Source organism: Carassius auratus, unplaced genomic scaffold (genome assembly GCF_003368295.1).
Source record: "Carassius auratus strain Wakin unplaced genomic scaffold, ASM336829v1 scaf_tig00217928, whole genome shotgun sequence".
NCBI lineage: Eukaryota > Metazoa > Chordata > Actinopteri > Cypriniformes > Cyprinidae > Carassius > Carassius auratus.
This window is the reverse complement of record NW_020529313.1, coordinates 7,501-22,500: the sequence shown is the minus strand read 5'-3', so window position 1 is coordinate 22,500 and position 15,000 is coordinate 7,501. Positions and strand designations below refer to the sequence as shown.

Genomic DNA, 15,000 nt, shown 5'->3' with positions numbered 1-15,000 from the left:
AATTTTAATTTTACTTTGTCCTGTGATATTTTTTTAATTATATTAATTATTTAGTGAATTACTTTTTAGAGTAACCTTTTTAGAGTAACATTGTGTGTCTGTGTGTGTGTGAGATAGAGAGAGAAAGAGAGAGAGAGGCACAGAGAGATCATGCTGTAAACATCTAAATCTGTATTGTAAAATTTAACACAATTGATCATACTGCCACACCCTAGAACTGTTTTTGTTCCCCATGTTCCTTGTGTGATCTAGTTTCTGTCTCCTGTTAATTGTGTCATTATGTTCATTAACGTTCGTATTATAAATTAAATTCTGTTTAGTGTTTCGTTGTCCAGTCTCGTTGATGTATAAGTGTGTTTCTACCTTCTTGTTGTGAATTACCTCGATGTGGATTATTAAAGACTTGCTATTTATCTTCTTCCTTGTGCTTCTCTCTCACACCACATCGTGACACAGTTTATTTTTTATCTAAAGCTGGGATATGCTATGCTGACAATAAAATGTTTGCATAAGTTGTGGTGTTTTTCTAGGTAACAATAAATTGCAATAAAGTAACCATTTTTACATTATTATAATTTTAATCATCTCACTTTAGAAATTATATACATTTATACAGATCCATATAGAATATAAATACAATTTAAAAGAAATTTGCAGTTGCAGTAACACTATGCAGTTAAGGTAACATAAAAATATCCAAACATCAGCTGAGCTCTTTGAATCATCTCACTTTAGAAATTATATACATTTGTACAGATCCATATTGAATATAAATGCAATTTAAAAGAAATTTGCAGTTGCAGTTACACTATGCAGCTAAAGTGCCATAAAAAATATCCAAACATCAGCTGAGCTCTTTGCTAGGCCTATACTGTATATCAGTCAAGCTCTATGTTGTTTGGTTGTAATGCAACATAGCATGTTTTTTTGAAGCTTATGTGCACAACCTTGCGGACAACTTCCAGAGGTTTCACAATCATGACTGTTGCAGTTGGCACCACTTCTTTTATATGGGAAGGAGATCCTTCAGGCACAAAACCAGCAGGTGCAGTTTGTAAAAGCTGAACTTGGATCAGTGGATTGTTTTTGTGATCATGAATAATATTTACAATTGATTCAATCTTTCCAATGCAACCATTTCTTAGTTGAACAGTAAAACTGTTGTGTTTGTACTCCTTTCCATATTTCTCTGTAGTTAACAGTTGTCCATTTACAATGGCTCTGTTATATATCTCTGCCGAGTACTCATCTTTGTCAGATAGATCACAGACTGGGAGCATTAAGAACTTGTCCTTGTGATTTAGGACTTTTTGTCGAGAACATCCCAACAAAACGAGACCTTCCAGCTTCTGTGCCTTAGCAACAAGAGGATAAACACCTAGCCAGTCATTGACAAGTTTGTCCACTCTACTTGAGACATCAGCGTTAGTCATAGTTTGTTTCAGTATTTGAGGAATTGACTGAAGTATGTTAAACTGGCGTGCAATTTGAGATGGGATGTAATTTGTTCCATGACACAACCTCTTCAGTTTTTGGTTGTGGCCCTCAAATGAAAATGCAGATGTACACCAAAGAGGTCCAAACATCTTCACAGAGAAGGGCAAGTGTGTGAGTTGATGGACATTGAAGGACATTTGGCACAAGCCATATGTCATTGGTATCTCCTGCACAAACTTTGTTATCTTGGATGTTCCGGCTGCCAAGTCACTTTCTGTGATTGTGTCTTTAAGAAAGCAAAAAATAGCAGAGACTAGAAGTAGCCAATGTTTCAAAAATTTGGTTGGAAGAATCTTGTACAGAACAGGTCCACTGTAGAACAATAGCCAGCTTCGGCATTCTGCAGCCTTCCACCTTTGTGCTACTTTCACAGTCCGTGGTACTCTTGGTATATCAGATGGAGGTTTGATGGTAAGCAGCCTTTGATCCACATGCTTATGTGATGTACCAATGTACCAAGGGCTGTCATGGTACTTGCTATTGAACCACAAGTCCAAGAATTGCTTGGTCACTCCCAAGAGAACACAGTGCATGTAGTCAGTTGGAAAGCTGTCCACAATGTCAAAACCAGTCGAGGGATTCAGGAGGACTAATGGTGATACTGTCTTCACACCATAAACATGGTCAACATCATTCTCAGTGGCCATCTGCCCACATTCAATAACATGGGCATGGGTTCTTTTTTTTGTCTCAGTAGGTGGATAGACTCTGGCATATCCTTTTCCCTTTGGCACTGTTTTTCCTTCATTTAAGCAATGGCCACATCCATATGCACCATTGAACTGATGTATACCTTGAAGAACACATCGGGCTACTGCATCACATGAGCATATGATAGGAAAAACCTTAGACACCACAATTTTTTCCGTATGTGGGTGCTTCCATTCCAGACCTTGTGAATTAACTTTTAGAATGTCATCCACAAATTGCTTAAGATAGGTGGACATTTCAGGTTTACCACGCCCAAACCAGACACCTGCGAGTATTATGTTTTTGAAACGAACATTTGGGTGGAGTTCATTGATTACACATCTGATTGGCCACAATGAGAAAGGTGAAGACTTAAACATTGGAATGCCATCACAGTTCCATAGTAGTGATATGTCATTAGCTGTGAAATTAGGGAGCATTTGATACATTTCACCCTTTCTCACATCATTTGTTCCATTTTCTTCTGGCTGAAATACACACTCTTCTTTTTGAAGAATGTCCCTTAGCTGGTCCTCAATAGAGAGACTTATATAAAAATTGCCTTCTGCAAGATTCTTTTGTTGGTCATTTATCTCATTGCACTCTGGACAGTGCATGTTGTTCTTTGAAAGATGTGACCGGCAAACTTTGCAGAAAAGGTGAACATTTAGAGACTCAGATGGATCATGGAATAGTTTTCGGAAGAGGTGGAGAGACTGTGGCAATGTGTTGCTACTCGGGAGAAAGATATTCAAGAGCTTTAAAAGGTCTTCCACAGTACTTGCTGTTAAACTGTGCCTCAGTGAAAAGGACAAAATTAGAAGTACAGCCTGTTCAATTGTTATCTCTGATCCTGTGTAAAGAGGTGTCCCAAATTTTTCAAATTGTGAATTAGAATCACAGTTTGTGTCAGCAGTGTCATCCATAGCAGATTCTACCTCTCCCTGAGTGTCACTTCACTCATATTCGACATGGTCCATTTCATCAACAGAATCATAAAATTCCTCGTTTTCCTCACTGTCTGCAAGGGAGTCATTCTGATGGGTAACATCTTCCCAGCTGTGATGAGGAGTGTTGTTTCTTCGCCATTGACTTGTCTTTGGAAGAGGACAACTCGATTCTGGATCCAAAAACCTAGTAATGTAATCAAGTTCTATTTTAACATGTGACAGTGCTTTCAAGTAATATGGTAAAGTCATAACATTTCTTTAACCCTCTGAAGCTGTTTAGTTATTTTTGTGTTTTAGAAAGTTTTACACTTTTTACTTCATCAAATTGGTACACAGTTTGGTAACTTTTGTGGCATTTCCTAAAGTATAAGAATCATCCATTTGGGAAAAATCACACCGCTATTAAAGGGGCTGAACTCTGAAACATCAAGTGTGCAAAGGATTAAGACTGTTTACTCTAAATTGACCCGGAACACTCAACTTAAACTAGGAAAACATTTGCTGAAACATTCTAAGATTTAACTCAACACACTAAAAGTTTCCTTTGACTTAAGCATTTTTAAATACACATAGATTTTAAACACCGACTGTAAACACACTGACTAAATGCAACTGGCTCTGATTCAGTGGGTTCAGAAATCAGATCATCAGCCACATAAATCAAGTTCTGATCAAGCATTCCTGTTCATTTTTGTTACATTTTGAATTTTGATGTTATAATTATTACAAAATGTTTTAACTGTAATCATTATGTAAAAACTGACACTGCATATGAACATTTCTAAACAAATAAATAAACAAATAAATAAGTAGGCTTCTTGTAATTTAGATGATTTTCTTTTCACCAGATGGCACCAATATGCCTCAATTCATTGGATTTTTTTTCTCCATGTTTATATAAAGAGGGTGAGAGTTTATACATACATATATATACATACATATATATATATATATATATATATACACCCTCTAGCATTGTTCATTTACTCTAGTCACACTAGACATATATATAGAAATATGAGAGAAAAAAAATCATATATTTTTTTTAAAAATTATATTTTTTTCTCTCCGATCTGCAAACAATACAAGCGTGACTAGAGTAAATGAACAATGCTAGAGGGTTTAAAAACTTTTTTTTTCACAACAAAAACAAATAATCATATCAATAACAATATTGTATAAGACTTACAATATCCATAAATATAAAAAAAGAGTTTGGATTTATTAAATGTACTCATTATTATTCGAAATATTTTTTTTTTTAAATGTATTATTTTTATTGCTTAACTTCAAGCTGTAAAAATAGGCTACCTTTTGTAAGGACCTCTTTGTCGTGCATTCATTTCACTGTAGGGATATCTTCTGGTTTAGCTGAATCATGTGGTCACTGTTGTGCAAAGATCAAATATGAATGTATCTTCCTGCATAATAATAATTTCAGAACCTTTCTCAAATCAAAATTATAAAAAAAATTAATATAAAAAGAATATATATATATATATATATATATATATATATATATATATATATATATATATATATATATATATATATATATATATATATATATATATAAAACACCGCCCACAACTCACTTGGTAGGCGTGAACATTTAATTGCGCATGCGCATTTCCTGCACAAACTGCCACGGTCGGACGACAGGAGGAGACGACAGGAGCTTGAAACCGGAGGGAGCACTGACAGAAAATTGTAAGTGACATATTTACTACTTAATTCATGTCAGTATTTCACACAATATAGAAATATTTAAGCGTAAGCCTGTGTAAAATGTTTTTGTTAAGTGGCCTAACTTACGTAAACATCTGGTTAGTCTTAGGTCGCTATAGAAAAAAAAATACATATATTATGATATTATTTAACGGGTTACCTTCGTCAGCTACTTAAACCATAAGTAGAAACTGTATACTAATTTCTTAAATGTTATTTTTGCAATAATATCGAAATAGACGATCGTCAGTGGCTGTCAGTTAAGGCCTAACGCTCCGTCTTACGCGCTGGTTGCTTAGTAACAGTTTTGAACATCATTTTGGAGGGAAAAGCCCCTGCACTGTTCTAAATCTACCATAAACCTCAGTTCACTGGGCTTATCGCTTGAATATAAATGAGAAGATAACAACTTGTGTTCTTTGCTTTTGAGCATATCTCTGCCTAGAGAAAGCAAGCAACAGGCTGTCATAACGTTCAGACCTGCAAGCACCAAGGCCGTTTTTTATTATTATTATTATTACCAGTCTATTATTATTTTTGTTACGTTTTATTAAACAGGGTTACTTAATAGAAACTTCAGAAGAACAGCATTTATCTGAAATATAAATATTTTGTAACATTATAAATGTCTTTATCTTCACTTTGGATCAATTTAAAGCATCCTTGCTAAATAAAAGTAAGAATTTCTATGACCCCCCCCCCACCAAAAATTGGGGTTTGCGGGAAAATTAAGAAAAGGGAAGCAATGGTGCAGTGAAAGAGAGAACATTTAATTATTTTCCATGGACTTGTGGTTTCAGAATTTTTTTTGGGGTTCAACAACTTGTCCCTGGAGCAATATCCTTAAAAGGACATATTTGATAATTTTTTTATCCTTAATAGTTAGACTTGTCCCTGTTAGGGTTTAAAAGGTAGAAATATGTCCTTTTAAGAGTACTGCTACAGTGTCAAGCTGTTTTGGCCCCTATTTTTCTGTGTGGCCTGGATGAGTGTGAGATATCACGGCCTGAATTTGCATCACAGTCTTGTCCTCAATGAAACCATATACTATTATAATAAACATGTTTTTATTTGCCAACATCTCAACTATCTGATTGACAGAATATTGATGCTGAAGAATTTAAGATTTAAAAAAAAAAATCCTATTTAGAAAAATGAGGTTCATGCTGATACAATGGATCGAAGATCCCCCAAAATGGGATGTGCTTCCAACCAATAAAATGATACATGGCCGCTGTGAAATTGGTTGTATATGTGACGTTTCATACGAAGATGAGTCAAGCCCTGCAAAAATTTTAAACATTGGTAAGTAATTTTATGTGTTTGTATTAATATATAAGTTCTGTGAAAAAATTGATGCAAACTTTGATAATTATTACTATTTATAATTTAAGGAACTAGATCTGCAATGCTGAAGCAGCTAAATACGGTCATCAACAGGACGGGGCCTGAAGGAAATGGAGAACAATTGGGGAGAGGGCAGCGCAAAAAATACAGCCGAATACTGTCGGAGAGCTCCAGCAGTGAGGAATATGAGGTAATTTAGGATTTTTTGTATGTGGTGGTAATTTCAGACTAGGGTTGTAATGGAATGAGATTTTCATAGTATGATAACCGTCTGAGAAAATACCATGGTTATACGGTTTCACAGTATATGTATTAAACATTTAAAACAATTTGTTTTTGGATGGGGGGTTGAGCAAATGTTTGAAAGCATGTGTTTATTAAAATGTCATTACTCAAAAACAATAAAAATTTACCATTGATTATTTATTAGTTTAATAACTTATATTTATCATTAATAATTCATACAAATTCATAAATTCTGGTTTGACTTAATTTTTCTGGATTCTGTACTTATATTACTTAATATAAATATACTATAAAAAATGGTGGTAATGAAAATGCATACAAATTAAACAATCTAATTGATGTTTAAAGACCTGTATTCTTTTATTTTTTTGCAAAGGGCTGCAAAACAGAGATTTACAAAATTAAAATGAGGGACAAAAATTATATTCCTTAATGTTTATGTAAATTATTCTCATAATTATTTAAGAAGTAGGCTACATTATAGTACAATCGTAATTTCTGTCAATTTCTTCAAGTTAAAAAGCAAACTTTTATTTGGATGGGTTGTATTGAAGAGCTTTGAGTGTCAGTGTATTTGTTTTTGACAGGGGTTTCTCAAATAAAAGTCTGAAATTATTATTAATTGTTCTCTCAGTGAGGCTCTCAGTGTTTGTGTTCACGTCCTCAGATAGTGAGACAGCAGGCACTGTTAAACCTGGCACTTTTAGCCACGCTGGCGCATACTTGTGTATTTAGTACATGACAATGCTGCTCATTCACAGAGAAACATGCAAAACAAACAGATTAGACTATATATTTGTATAGCAGTGATTTTGTCAGAAAATGCCAGTATCGGAGCCGATATGGATCCTGAGTATCGTATCGATGCATCCCTATACAGTACATTACCCAGATGATTGCTACTTGCAGATAATTTGAAGATTATATTTGTAATTTTATAATTCTCTACAGTCTGTCAACAAACAGGTTGCTGCAAAGAACATAAACAGGATAAGAGCCAGATCTTTTCTACAGCAGTATAATCAAGAAAAAGTAAGATTATTTCTACAAAGTGACATATATGTGATGTTTTTAGTCTTTATCTCTTGCTTCAAATTGTAGATACTTATAATTAAAATGTGCATTAGGCCTATGGTAAACTGTATATTGTTACTAGGGGTGTAATAATATTCAAACCAAACTGAAAAACTATGATACACCACCAACGGTATGAACCACGAGACTCTCGTGGCGTACCGAACTTGCCCAGCCTAGCCCTGGCCCATTGGATCTACATATGAATTATTTTAAAGACAGAGACACAATTTGTTCAGTAAACTACTGTTAAAAAAGAGAAGCAATTCTGTTTAGTTTTCTTCTCCTGCTCTACCGAAGCATGACTTCAAAATCGAGGTATGGACTGAGCCATCAATTTTTTTGTGTGCCGGTATTGTTACACCCTCTAATTGTATTGCAATTGTAATTGTAACTGTATTTTGAAATTTAAATGTATTATTTTGTCTGGAATTCTGCTAGAATTAACTCTTTAATTGTTTTATATTTATTAAAAGCAAGGATTAACATTTCATTTATTTTTTATTGAATATTACACCCAAAAATGAACATTTCCTGAAATTGTACTCACCCTCAGGCCATCCAAGATGTACATGAGATTGTTTCTTTATCAGAACAGTTTGGGGGAAATTTAGCATTACATGACTTGCTCACCAATTCTCACCGATTCTATGTAGTAAATGGGTTCCGTCAGAAGGAGAGTCCAAACAGCTGATAAAAACATCACATTCACAAATAATCCATTTCCAGGCCATCAATTAATGTCTTGTAAAGTGTAAAGCTGTATGTATGTTGGTAAGAATAATACAAGAATCGAAGTGATGTAATGCTAAATTTCTCCAAATCTGTTAAAAACTCAATCAATCTTTGATGGCCTGAGGGTGAGTACATTTTCATCACATTTTCATTTTTCAGTGAATTACCCCTTTAATAACTACATACAAATTGTTCTAACAACTATTTTATCTTTCTAGGAATCAAACAGGGAGGCAGTAACATCTAGAAACAATGACAGTGAATTTAATGTTCAGATACTTGCAGAACTTGCAGAAATCAAGAGTGCTCTTTTGGAAACTCTGACACTTTTAAAAAATGGTAACCTGTGTAAAGTTTTTAATCTGGGTAAATGATTGCTTCAAATCAAATGCTATAAAAAGTTATTTTGTTCTAGGATGCACTCCATTAATGACTGCGCCAATCCCAACACTGGGAACCCCCCCTGGACCCACTTCAGATTTGATTCCCTGCAGTTCAGAGTCTTCTGCAGTCATACCAGCCTCGAGTTCCTCTCTTCAGACTCTTAATATAAAGGAGTCTAGAAGTAATGGTAACGGCAAAAAGGTATTTACACTACATCTGTTCACTGTATAAATTAATCACATAAGCAAGGCATAAGCACCATTGGCGATAGAAATGATTGTAAATGAGCATAAGCCCCTTATGGTCTGCCATGCTGGTTTGTTTTCATCTAGCTATTTCTTGTGCTCTGGCAGTTTGGCGTAGGGCTGTCACTTTTGTGAAAAAATCATTTTCGATTTTTAAGACATAAGTGTTCGTTGAATCGATTGTAAAAACGATTTTCCATGTCTAAGAAAAAAAGTTTCATTTTTCAATGCCAAATAATGGACGAACGTAAAGAGAGCACTGGAAACGCACAAGTCAGCAATATTTCTTATTTATTGGCATGAAGTTTCGTGCAGCATAATAAACAGCAACAGGAGTGCAACATTCTCGAAAAAACATATATGCAGAGGGGACGGCTGCCATAACAAAAGAAAAACATCACTGCAGGCTTCAGCCCGGCTGCATTTATGATTTAGGCAATTTAAAAATCTCCATGATTATTTTAAATAAAGATTCAATCCATTTCAAAAACTGTTCAAAAAAATGAAACTTTAAATGGACTTGAGAACAGGCCATGTGTTTTTTTTGTTGAACGTAACTGAAACTTAGGCTAGGCGGCACTAGGCAGGCATAATTAAAGGCTAGGGCCATTACAAATGTATTGGACAGGAAAACAAGCCGATCAAGCTTTTCGGGGTCCAGAGCAGAGCGTTTTTTATTCACTATATGTCCAGCTGTTGAGAAGACGCGCTTTGACCGCACTGATGTCCCAGGGACACTCAGGTACAGCTAATTTTCCACCACAAAAGCCGGTCGCTGTCAGTTTGCAATGGTCCTTTTCATAACTCAGAATCTCCTGTAACTAGATGCGCGAATGAGGCGAATTCGCGTCTACCGCGCCGCGAGACCTCCAGACGCGTGTAAACACATCTTTACATTGACTTAACATTAAAATCATTCGCGCCAGACGCTCTATTCGTGTTTGGTGTGAACACAGCACAGGTCGCTTTCGACGTCACTGGGTTTTATAGGTGCGTAAAATTGTTGGTATTTTCTGTCTAGCTTTTGCAAGGCATACTGCACTTTCGGAATTCTTTTTCTGCTTGTTTGTGAGTTTTGTTAGATCTATATTTTTTATTGTTTAATTATTTTAATTAATACTGTACATATTTGGTTAAACTCGAATCCCTATTTTCATTTTCGAAACTTTTTTTGGTTGGTCCGATCGATTATGCAATCGATTTTCAAACTAAAAGTGACAGCCCTAGTTTGGCGTGACTTGACTGGAACACTACAAAGTCGTGAGTCGTGACTTACAGGCTCAAATACCTGCCTAGAACGCAGCATCAATTGACAGCTGTTAATGCACAATTACCATTTTAGATCGACAAACTGCACTGTATAAGATAACCAAACGCAAAATGCAGTTTGATTGCTGAATGGAGCAACATTCAGCAATCAAACAGACAGCTCAGCAGAAAGAAGAGTTTGTGAACTTGTATTTAATTACTTTTGTATAAATCTTTACCTCATATTGAACTATGGAACAGCTTCAGAACACTTGAAATATGTGCACAAAAATGTAGCTCAACAATAACACGGTATCGGATTTGGATCGGTCTTGTCTGATCAAAACACCGATCCGCAGAAAATGGCAGTATCGGAGCCGAAACCGATCCCGAGTATCGGATTGATACATCTCTAGTGACAACATACACAATGACCTGAAGTATATGTTTGTTCATTCAAAGAAAGTTTTTTTTCCATTAATTAATAACAGAAGAGTCAATTTTAAAGGTCACATAGCATGATTTTTTTTTTACATTAATATGAGTTCCCCTAGCCTGCCTATGGTCCCCCAGTGCCTAGACATTTCGATAGGTGTAAACCAAGCCCTGGGTGTCCTGCTCTGCCTTTGTGAAAATGGGGATCTGGATTCTTCCCCCTTTGACGACAAAGGTTACCTCCCCTTTCTCTGCTTTGCCTGCCCAAACATTTACACGTAATTCAGTCACAATGTCAGCACAGCCGTTGCAAACAGACTTATACGATTCAACAGCACCGCCACAAACAGTGAGTAACAGTTTTCATTGATGCCTGATCTGTGATCAGTGATTTCTGATGTGTAGCTAATTATTCAAGTTCACACAGAATTTATTATTAAACCGTTTAATACGGTTTATGCATCAGTGAATCAAGCCAGTGACTAAACCATCAACTTCATGTTGTTTCTCTTAGTAGCATAGCATGAAACAAATCTGTTATTTAAATTGTGGTTAAACTATAGAGAGCGATTAAAGAAGCTCCCTTTATTTTGTTCGGAGCTATCAATCACACATCGCGAGTATATCTGCACTTTTGCCCAAACTGCTGTTATAATGAATGACACCGTTATGCTGCACAACGAAGCTCTTACTGTATTGATGTTGAAATAGTGTTTGCTGTTAGTTGTGGTGAAAGCATTTTGTGAGAGAAAACGCATTGCAATGACGCGATCACTGCATCAAAATTATTCATCAAATATTACTGAGTTCACCTTAGAATTCTGTTATTGTTTCAATGTTTTCAGGTAAGAATTGGCCCCAACACGTCAATCACTGCTGAACAGTTTGCCCATGTGAAATGGACTGATCACAAAAAAGCCACAAAAGACCTCTTGATGGCAGTGTTTGGAAGAGGTGTTCTCGCAACACACTGCTACACAGGAAGATGTTCCAATGCATTCAAAAACAAAGCAGCCAAACCTCAACTTGATTCTGAAAAAGTGTCTGACATCATTAGTAAGTAATCATTTTCTGAAAATTAAGTGTTGGCAGGATTGCCATATTTTAAGATATTGATAAAAAAAAGGTACTGTATAAGATAGCCAAACGCAAAAAAAAGGTTTTTTTTTTAACCACTGTATGTTGTTGCTCTCTATTTTTTTTCTGGTACTAGCAATCAGGGATACATTGCAAACCAGTCACCTCAGTACAATAGTGGCTAAATCCATGACAAGCTATGGCATGTACAGGAATTCTAATATATAAGATGTATTGAATACATAAATTATTAAACAGTGAATATAGATCAAAAGTAATAGAAATCAGGAAAACTAGTTTTAGGCTCAGTCTGTTGAGTAGTTCTGTTGTGAACATAGATGGCTAAAACCATTCCTCTGTAATTGCAATGTTTTCTAAACTTGCATTATGTTCATTTTTTTCTCTTACAGGCTACATCAAAAATAAATTCAATGTTGAAGCAAATGTAATTAAGAAGGCCATCTCCCAGAAATGCACAGACGAATGCAAGTTGGCAAAACGGCACAACAGTGATTGTGTGTAATGTTGTATTTCCCAGTTACTGCTTTAGTTATTGTTTGTTTGTGAAAGCCTGTAATGAATATCATTTGAACAGAGAACAAAAAGGTAATAAATTCAATATAATTCAACTTATGAAAGAAGACTATATTAAATGAAATAATAATGAAAATAAAACAATAGAAAATTGATTTGTTTTATTTGTCTTTTATTTCATCAATATCAGCGCCATTTGTGCACTAATGTTGTGTGCACAAATCACATCTAAAGTTTATAATGTGACTGCAGGTTGTGCAACATGTTGAACAATGAAAAATGTCTACATCAAGGTGAGTTTAAGTAAACTGTAAGATACAATCCAGAAATCCTATTGGTTAGTAAAATATACAGTGGAAAAGTGCACCTTTAGGGTTCTTAAAACAACTTTAAAGATTATAAGATTTAAAATAAAAATCAATAAGTACAAATTCACATATAGACATGAATAGGGACTGAATTAATCCAATTAAAACCCTGTAAAAATTACCCTACAGAATATTTATGTATTGTCTAAAGGAATCCGATAAGAATCTTATAGGTCAAGAAATATCCTATAAGACAATTCCTAACAGAATCTTAAAGGAATCCAATAAGAATCTAATAGGACAAGACAAAAATATCCTATAAGACAATTCCTAATGGAATCCTGTAAGAATGGTTCCAAAATATGATAGAAATTCCATTAAGAATCCTGTACAATTTTCCTGTTGGAATCCTTTAGGATTTTTTGACAAGGGATATCTGTTCCTGGCCATCTCCTCCTCTTGATTGGGGATGTTGCATTGACACCCCATCCATTAAGTTTCTCCAAAATTTCCTCATCCGTGATGTACACAGGAAGATTCATGAATGAAACAACAAGCTCATCATTGCTCAGATCTCTAGCCATAATTTGACAGTTTTTGATTTTAAAACCATCGATAAGTCTTTCCTTTCCTTTACTGTGGTTCATTGTAATTTCATACTTTTTGTCCCCTTTGAAACGACATCCAATCACAGCACCACAGACTTCATTAATTCCTCTAAGTAATTCCATCATTGTTATTTTCTCATCTCCAACAATTTCCACACTCACAGTTAAGTTCTTTTCAAACGCCTTGTCCTCCATCATGACTAGATTCCCGCTGTTCTTCTTAGATACCAGATCTGTTTGTAGTACTCCAATGTCTCCCACCATGTGCTCCATTCAATTAACAAACAAAACCTCCAGGAACAAAAAAGAATAAAACTCCTCCTACAAACAGCAGCTGCTGCAGGAGGGGTAAGGAAAACAACTTTAGAGCTTAATTAAACACCAATTTTTGCATGAATTTCAATTTAAACCTTGGGAAAAATAAATCAGATCAAAATTCCACCCTCTCCTAGCACACGCTCAGGTTGGTATGGCCGTAAGCGAAGACAGCAGCAAAGAGAGGGCTATTTAAAGACCAGCCAATCTAATCGCCAGTACATTATATAAGTAGGAAAGAAAACCCAAAAGCTTAAAGCACCTGGTATTCCTAGGCAGTCTCTCATCAAAGTGCTAACCATACCTAAACCTGCTAAGATTCAGAGATCGGGCATTGACTCTATTTTTTGGCAAAATTATTATATACTAAGTGAAAAATGTCCAAAAAGCTTACAGCACCTGGTATTCCCAGGCAGTCTCCCATCCATGTACTAACCAGGCCCAAACCTGTTAATATTCAGAGATCGGGCATTGACTCTATTTTTTGGCAAAATTATTATATACTAAGTGAAAAATGTCCAAAAAGCTTACAGCACCTGGTATTCCCAGGCAGTCTCCCATCCATGTACTAACCAGGCCCAAACCTGTTAATATTCAGAGATCGGGCATTGATTCTATTTTTTATTTTTATTTTTTTAATGAAAGATTGTTATATAATTCGTGAAATTTTTCAAACAGATTAAAGCACCTGGTATTCCCAGGCAGTCTCCCATCCATGTACTAACCAGGCCCAAACCTGCTAATATTCAGAGATCGGGCATTGACTCTATTTTTTGGCAAAATTATTATATACTAAGTGAAAAATGTCCAAAAAGCTTACAGCACATGGTATTCCCAGGCGGTCTCCCATCCAAGTACTAACCAGGCCCAAACCTGCTTAGCTTCCGAGATCAGACGAGATCAGGCATAGCCAGGTTGGTATGGCCGTAAGCGAAGACTGCTGCAAAGAGAGGGCTATTTAAAGACCAGCCAATCTAATCGCCAGTACATTATATAAGTAGGAAAGAAAACCCAAAAGCTTAAAGCACCTGGTATTCCTAGGCAGTCTCTCATCAAAGTGCTAACCATACCTAAACCTGCTAAGATTCAGAGATCGGGCATTGACTCTTTTTTTTTTTTTTTTTTTTTAAATGAAAGATTATTATATAATTCGTGAAATTTTCCAAAGAGATTAAAGCACCTGGTATTCCCAGGCAGTCTCTCATCAAAGTGCTAACCAGACCTAAACCTGCTAAGATTCAGAGATCGGGCATTGACTCTATTTTTTGGCAAAATTATTATATACTAAGTGAAAAATGTCCAAAAAGCTTACAGCACCTGGTATTCCCAGGCAGTCTCCCATCCATGTACTAACCAGGCCCAAACTTGTTAATATTCAGAGATCGGGCATTGACTCTATTTTTTGGCAAAATTATTATATACTAAGTGAAAAATGTCCAAAAAGCTTACAGCACCTGGTATTCCCAGGCGGTCTCCCATCCAAGTACTAACCAGGCCCAAACCTGCTTAGCTTCCGAGATCAGACGAGATCGGGCATAGCCAGGTTGGTATGGCCGTAAGCGAAGACAGCAGCAAAGAG

General features: G+C 35.7%; 1 protein-coding gene and 2 non-coding genes across 5 annotated transcripts; 1 reads left to right on the top strand and 2 right to left on the bottom strand.

Moving 5' to 3' along the window:
• Positions 1 to 4,735: 4,735 nt before the first annotated feature.
• Positions 4,736 to 12,345, top strand: LOC113104113 (uncharacterized). 3 transcript variants are annotated; one of them, XM_026266046.1, is made up of 8 exons: positions 4,736 to 4,847; positions 6,016 to 6,170; positions 6,260 to 6,402; positions 7,410 to 7,490; positions 8,486 to 8,606; positions 8,683 to 8,852; positions 11,425 to 11,635; positions 12,067 to 12,345. In XM_026266046.1, the coding sequence occupies exons 2-8, from the start codon at positions 6,020 to 6,022 to the stop codon at positions 12,177 to 12,179; spliced, it is 990 nt and encodes a 329-aa protein (XP_026121831.1). In that variant the 5' UTR covers positions 4,736 to 4,847; positions 6,016 to 6,019; the 3' UTR covers positions 12,180 to 12,345. The 3 variants fall into 3 exon arrangements, with proteins under 3 accessions (XP_026121831.1, XP_026121832.1, XP_026121830.1); XM_026266047.1 differs by lacking the exon at positions 4,736 to 4,847 and having other exon boundaries at positions 4,988 to 6,170; positions 7,425 to 7,490; XM_026266045.1 differs by lacking the exon at positions 4,736 to 4,847 and having other exon boundaries at positions 4,988 to 6,170.
• A 1,889-nt stretch (positions 12,346 to 14,234) lies between these two features.
• Positions 14,235 to 14,353, bottom strand: LOC113104151 (5S ribosomal RNA). Its single transcript, XR_003291915.1, has one exon. It is a non-coding gene; the product is annotated as a 5S ribosomal RNA (ribosomal RNA).
• A 510-nt stretch (positions 14,354 to 14,863) lies between these two features.
• On the bottom strand, positions 14,864 to 14,982 carry LOC113104115 (5S ribosomal RNA). The gene has a single exon (XR_003291882.1). It is a non-coding gene; the product is annotated as a 5S ribosomal RNA (ribosomal RNA).
• Positions 14,983 to 15,000: the final 18 nt, after the last annotated feature.

What these genes read in the sequence shown, in the direction of transcription:
- LOC113104113 (XM_026266046.1), top strand. Translation starts at nt 6,020, where the DNA reads ATGAGGTTCATGCTGATACAATGGATCGAAGATCCCCCAAAATGGGAT. An exon ending in TGCAAAAATTTTAAACATTG is followed by an intron (nt 6,171 to 6,259) that starts GTAAGTAATTTT and finishes TTATAATTTAAG; the next exon opens with GAACTAGATCTGCAATGCTG. An exon ending in AAAAGTGTCTGACATCATTA is followed by an intron (nt 11,636 to 12,066) that starts GTAAGTAATCAT and finishes TTTCTCTTACAG; the next exon opens with GCTACATCAAAAATAAATTC.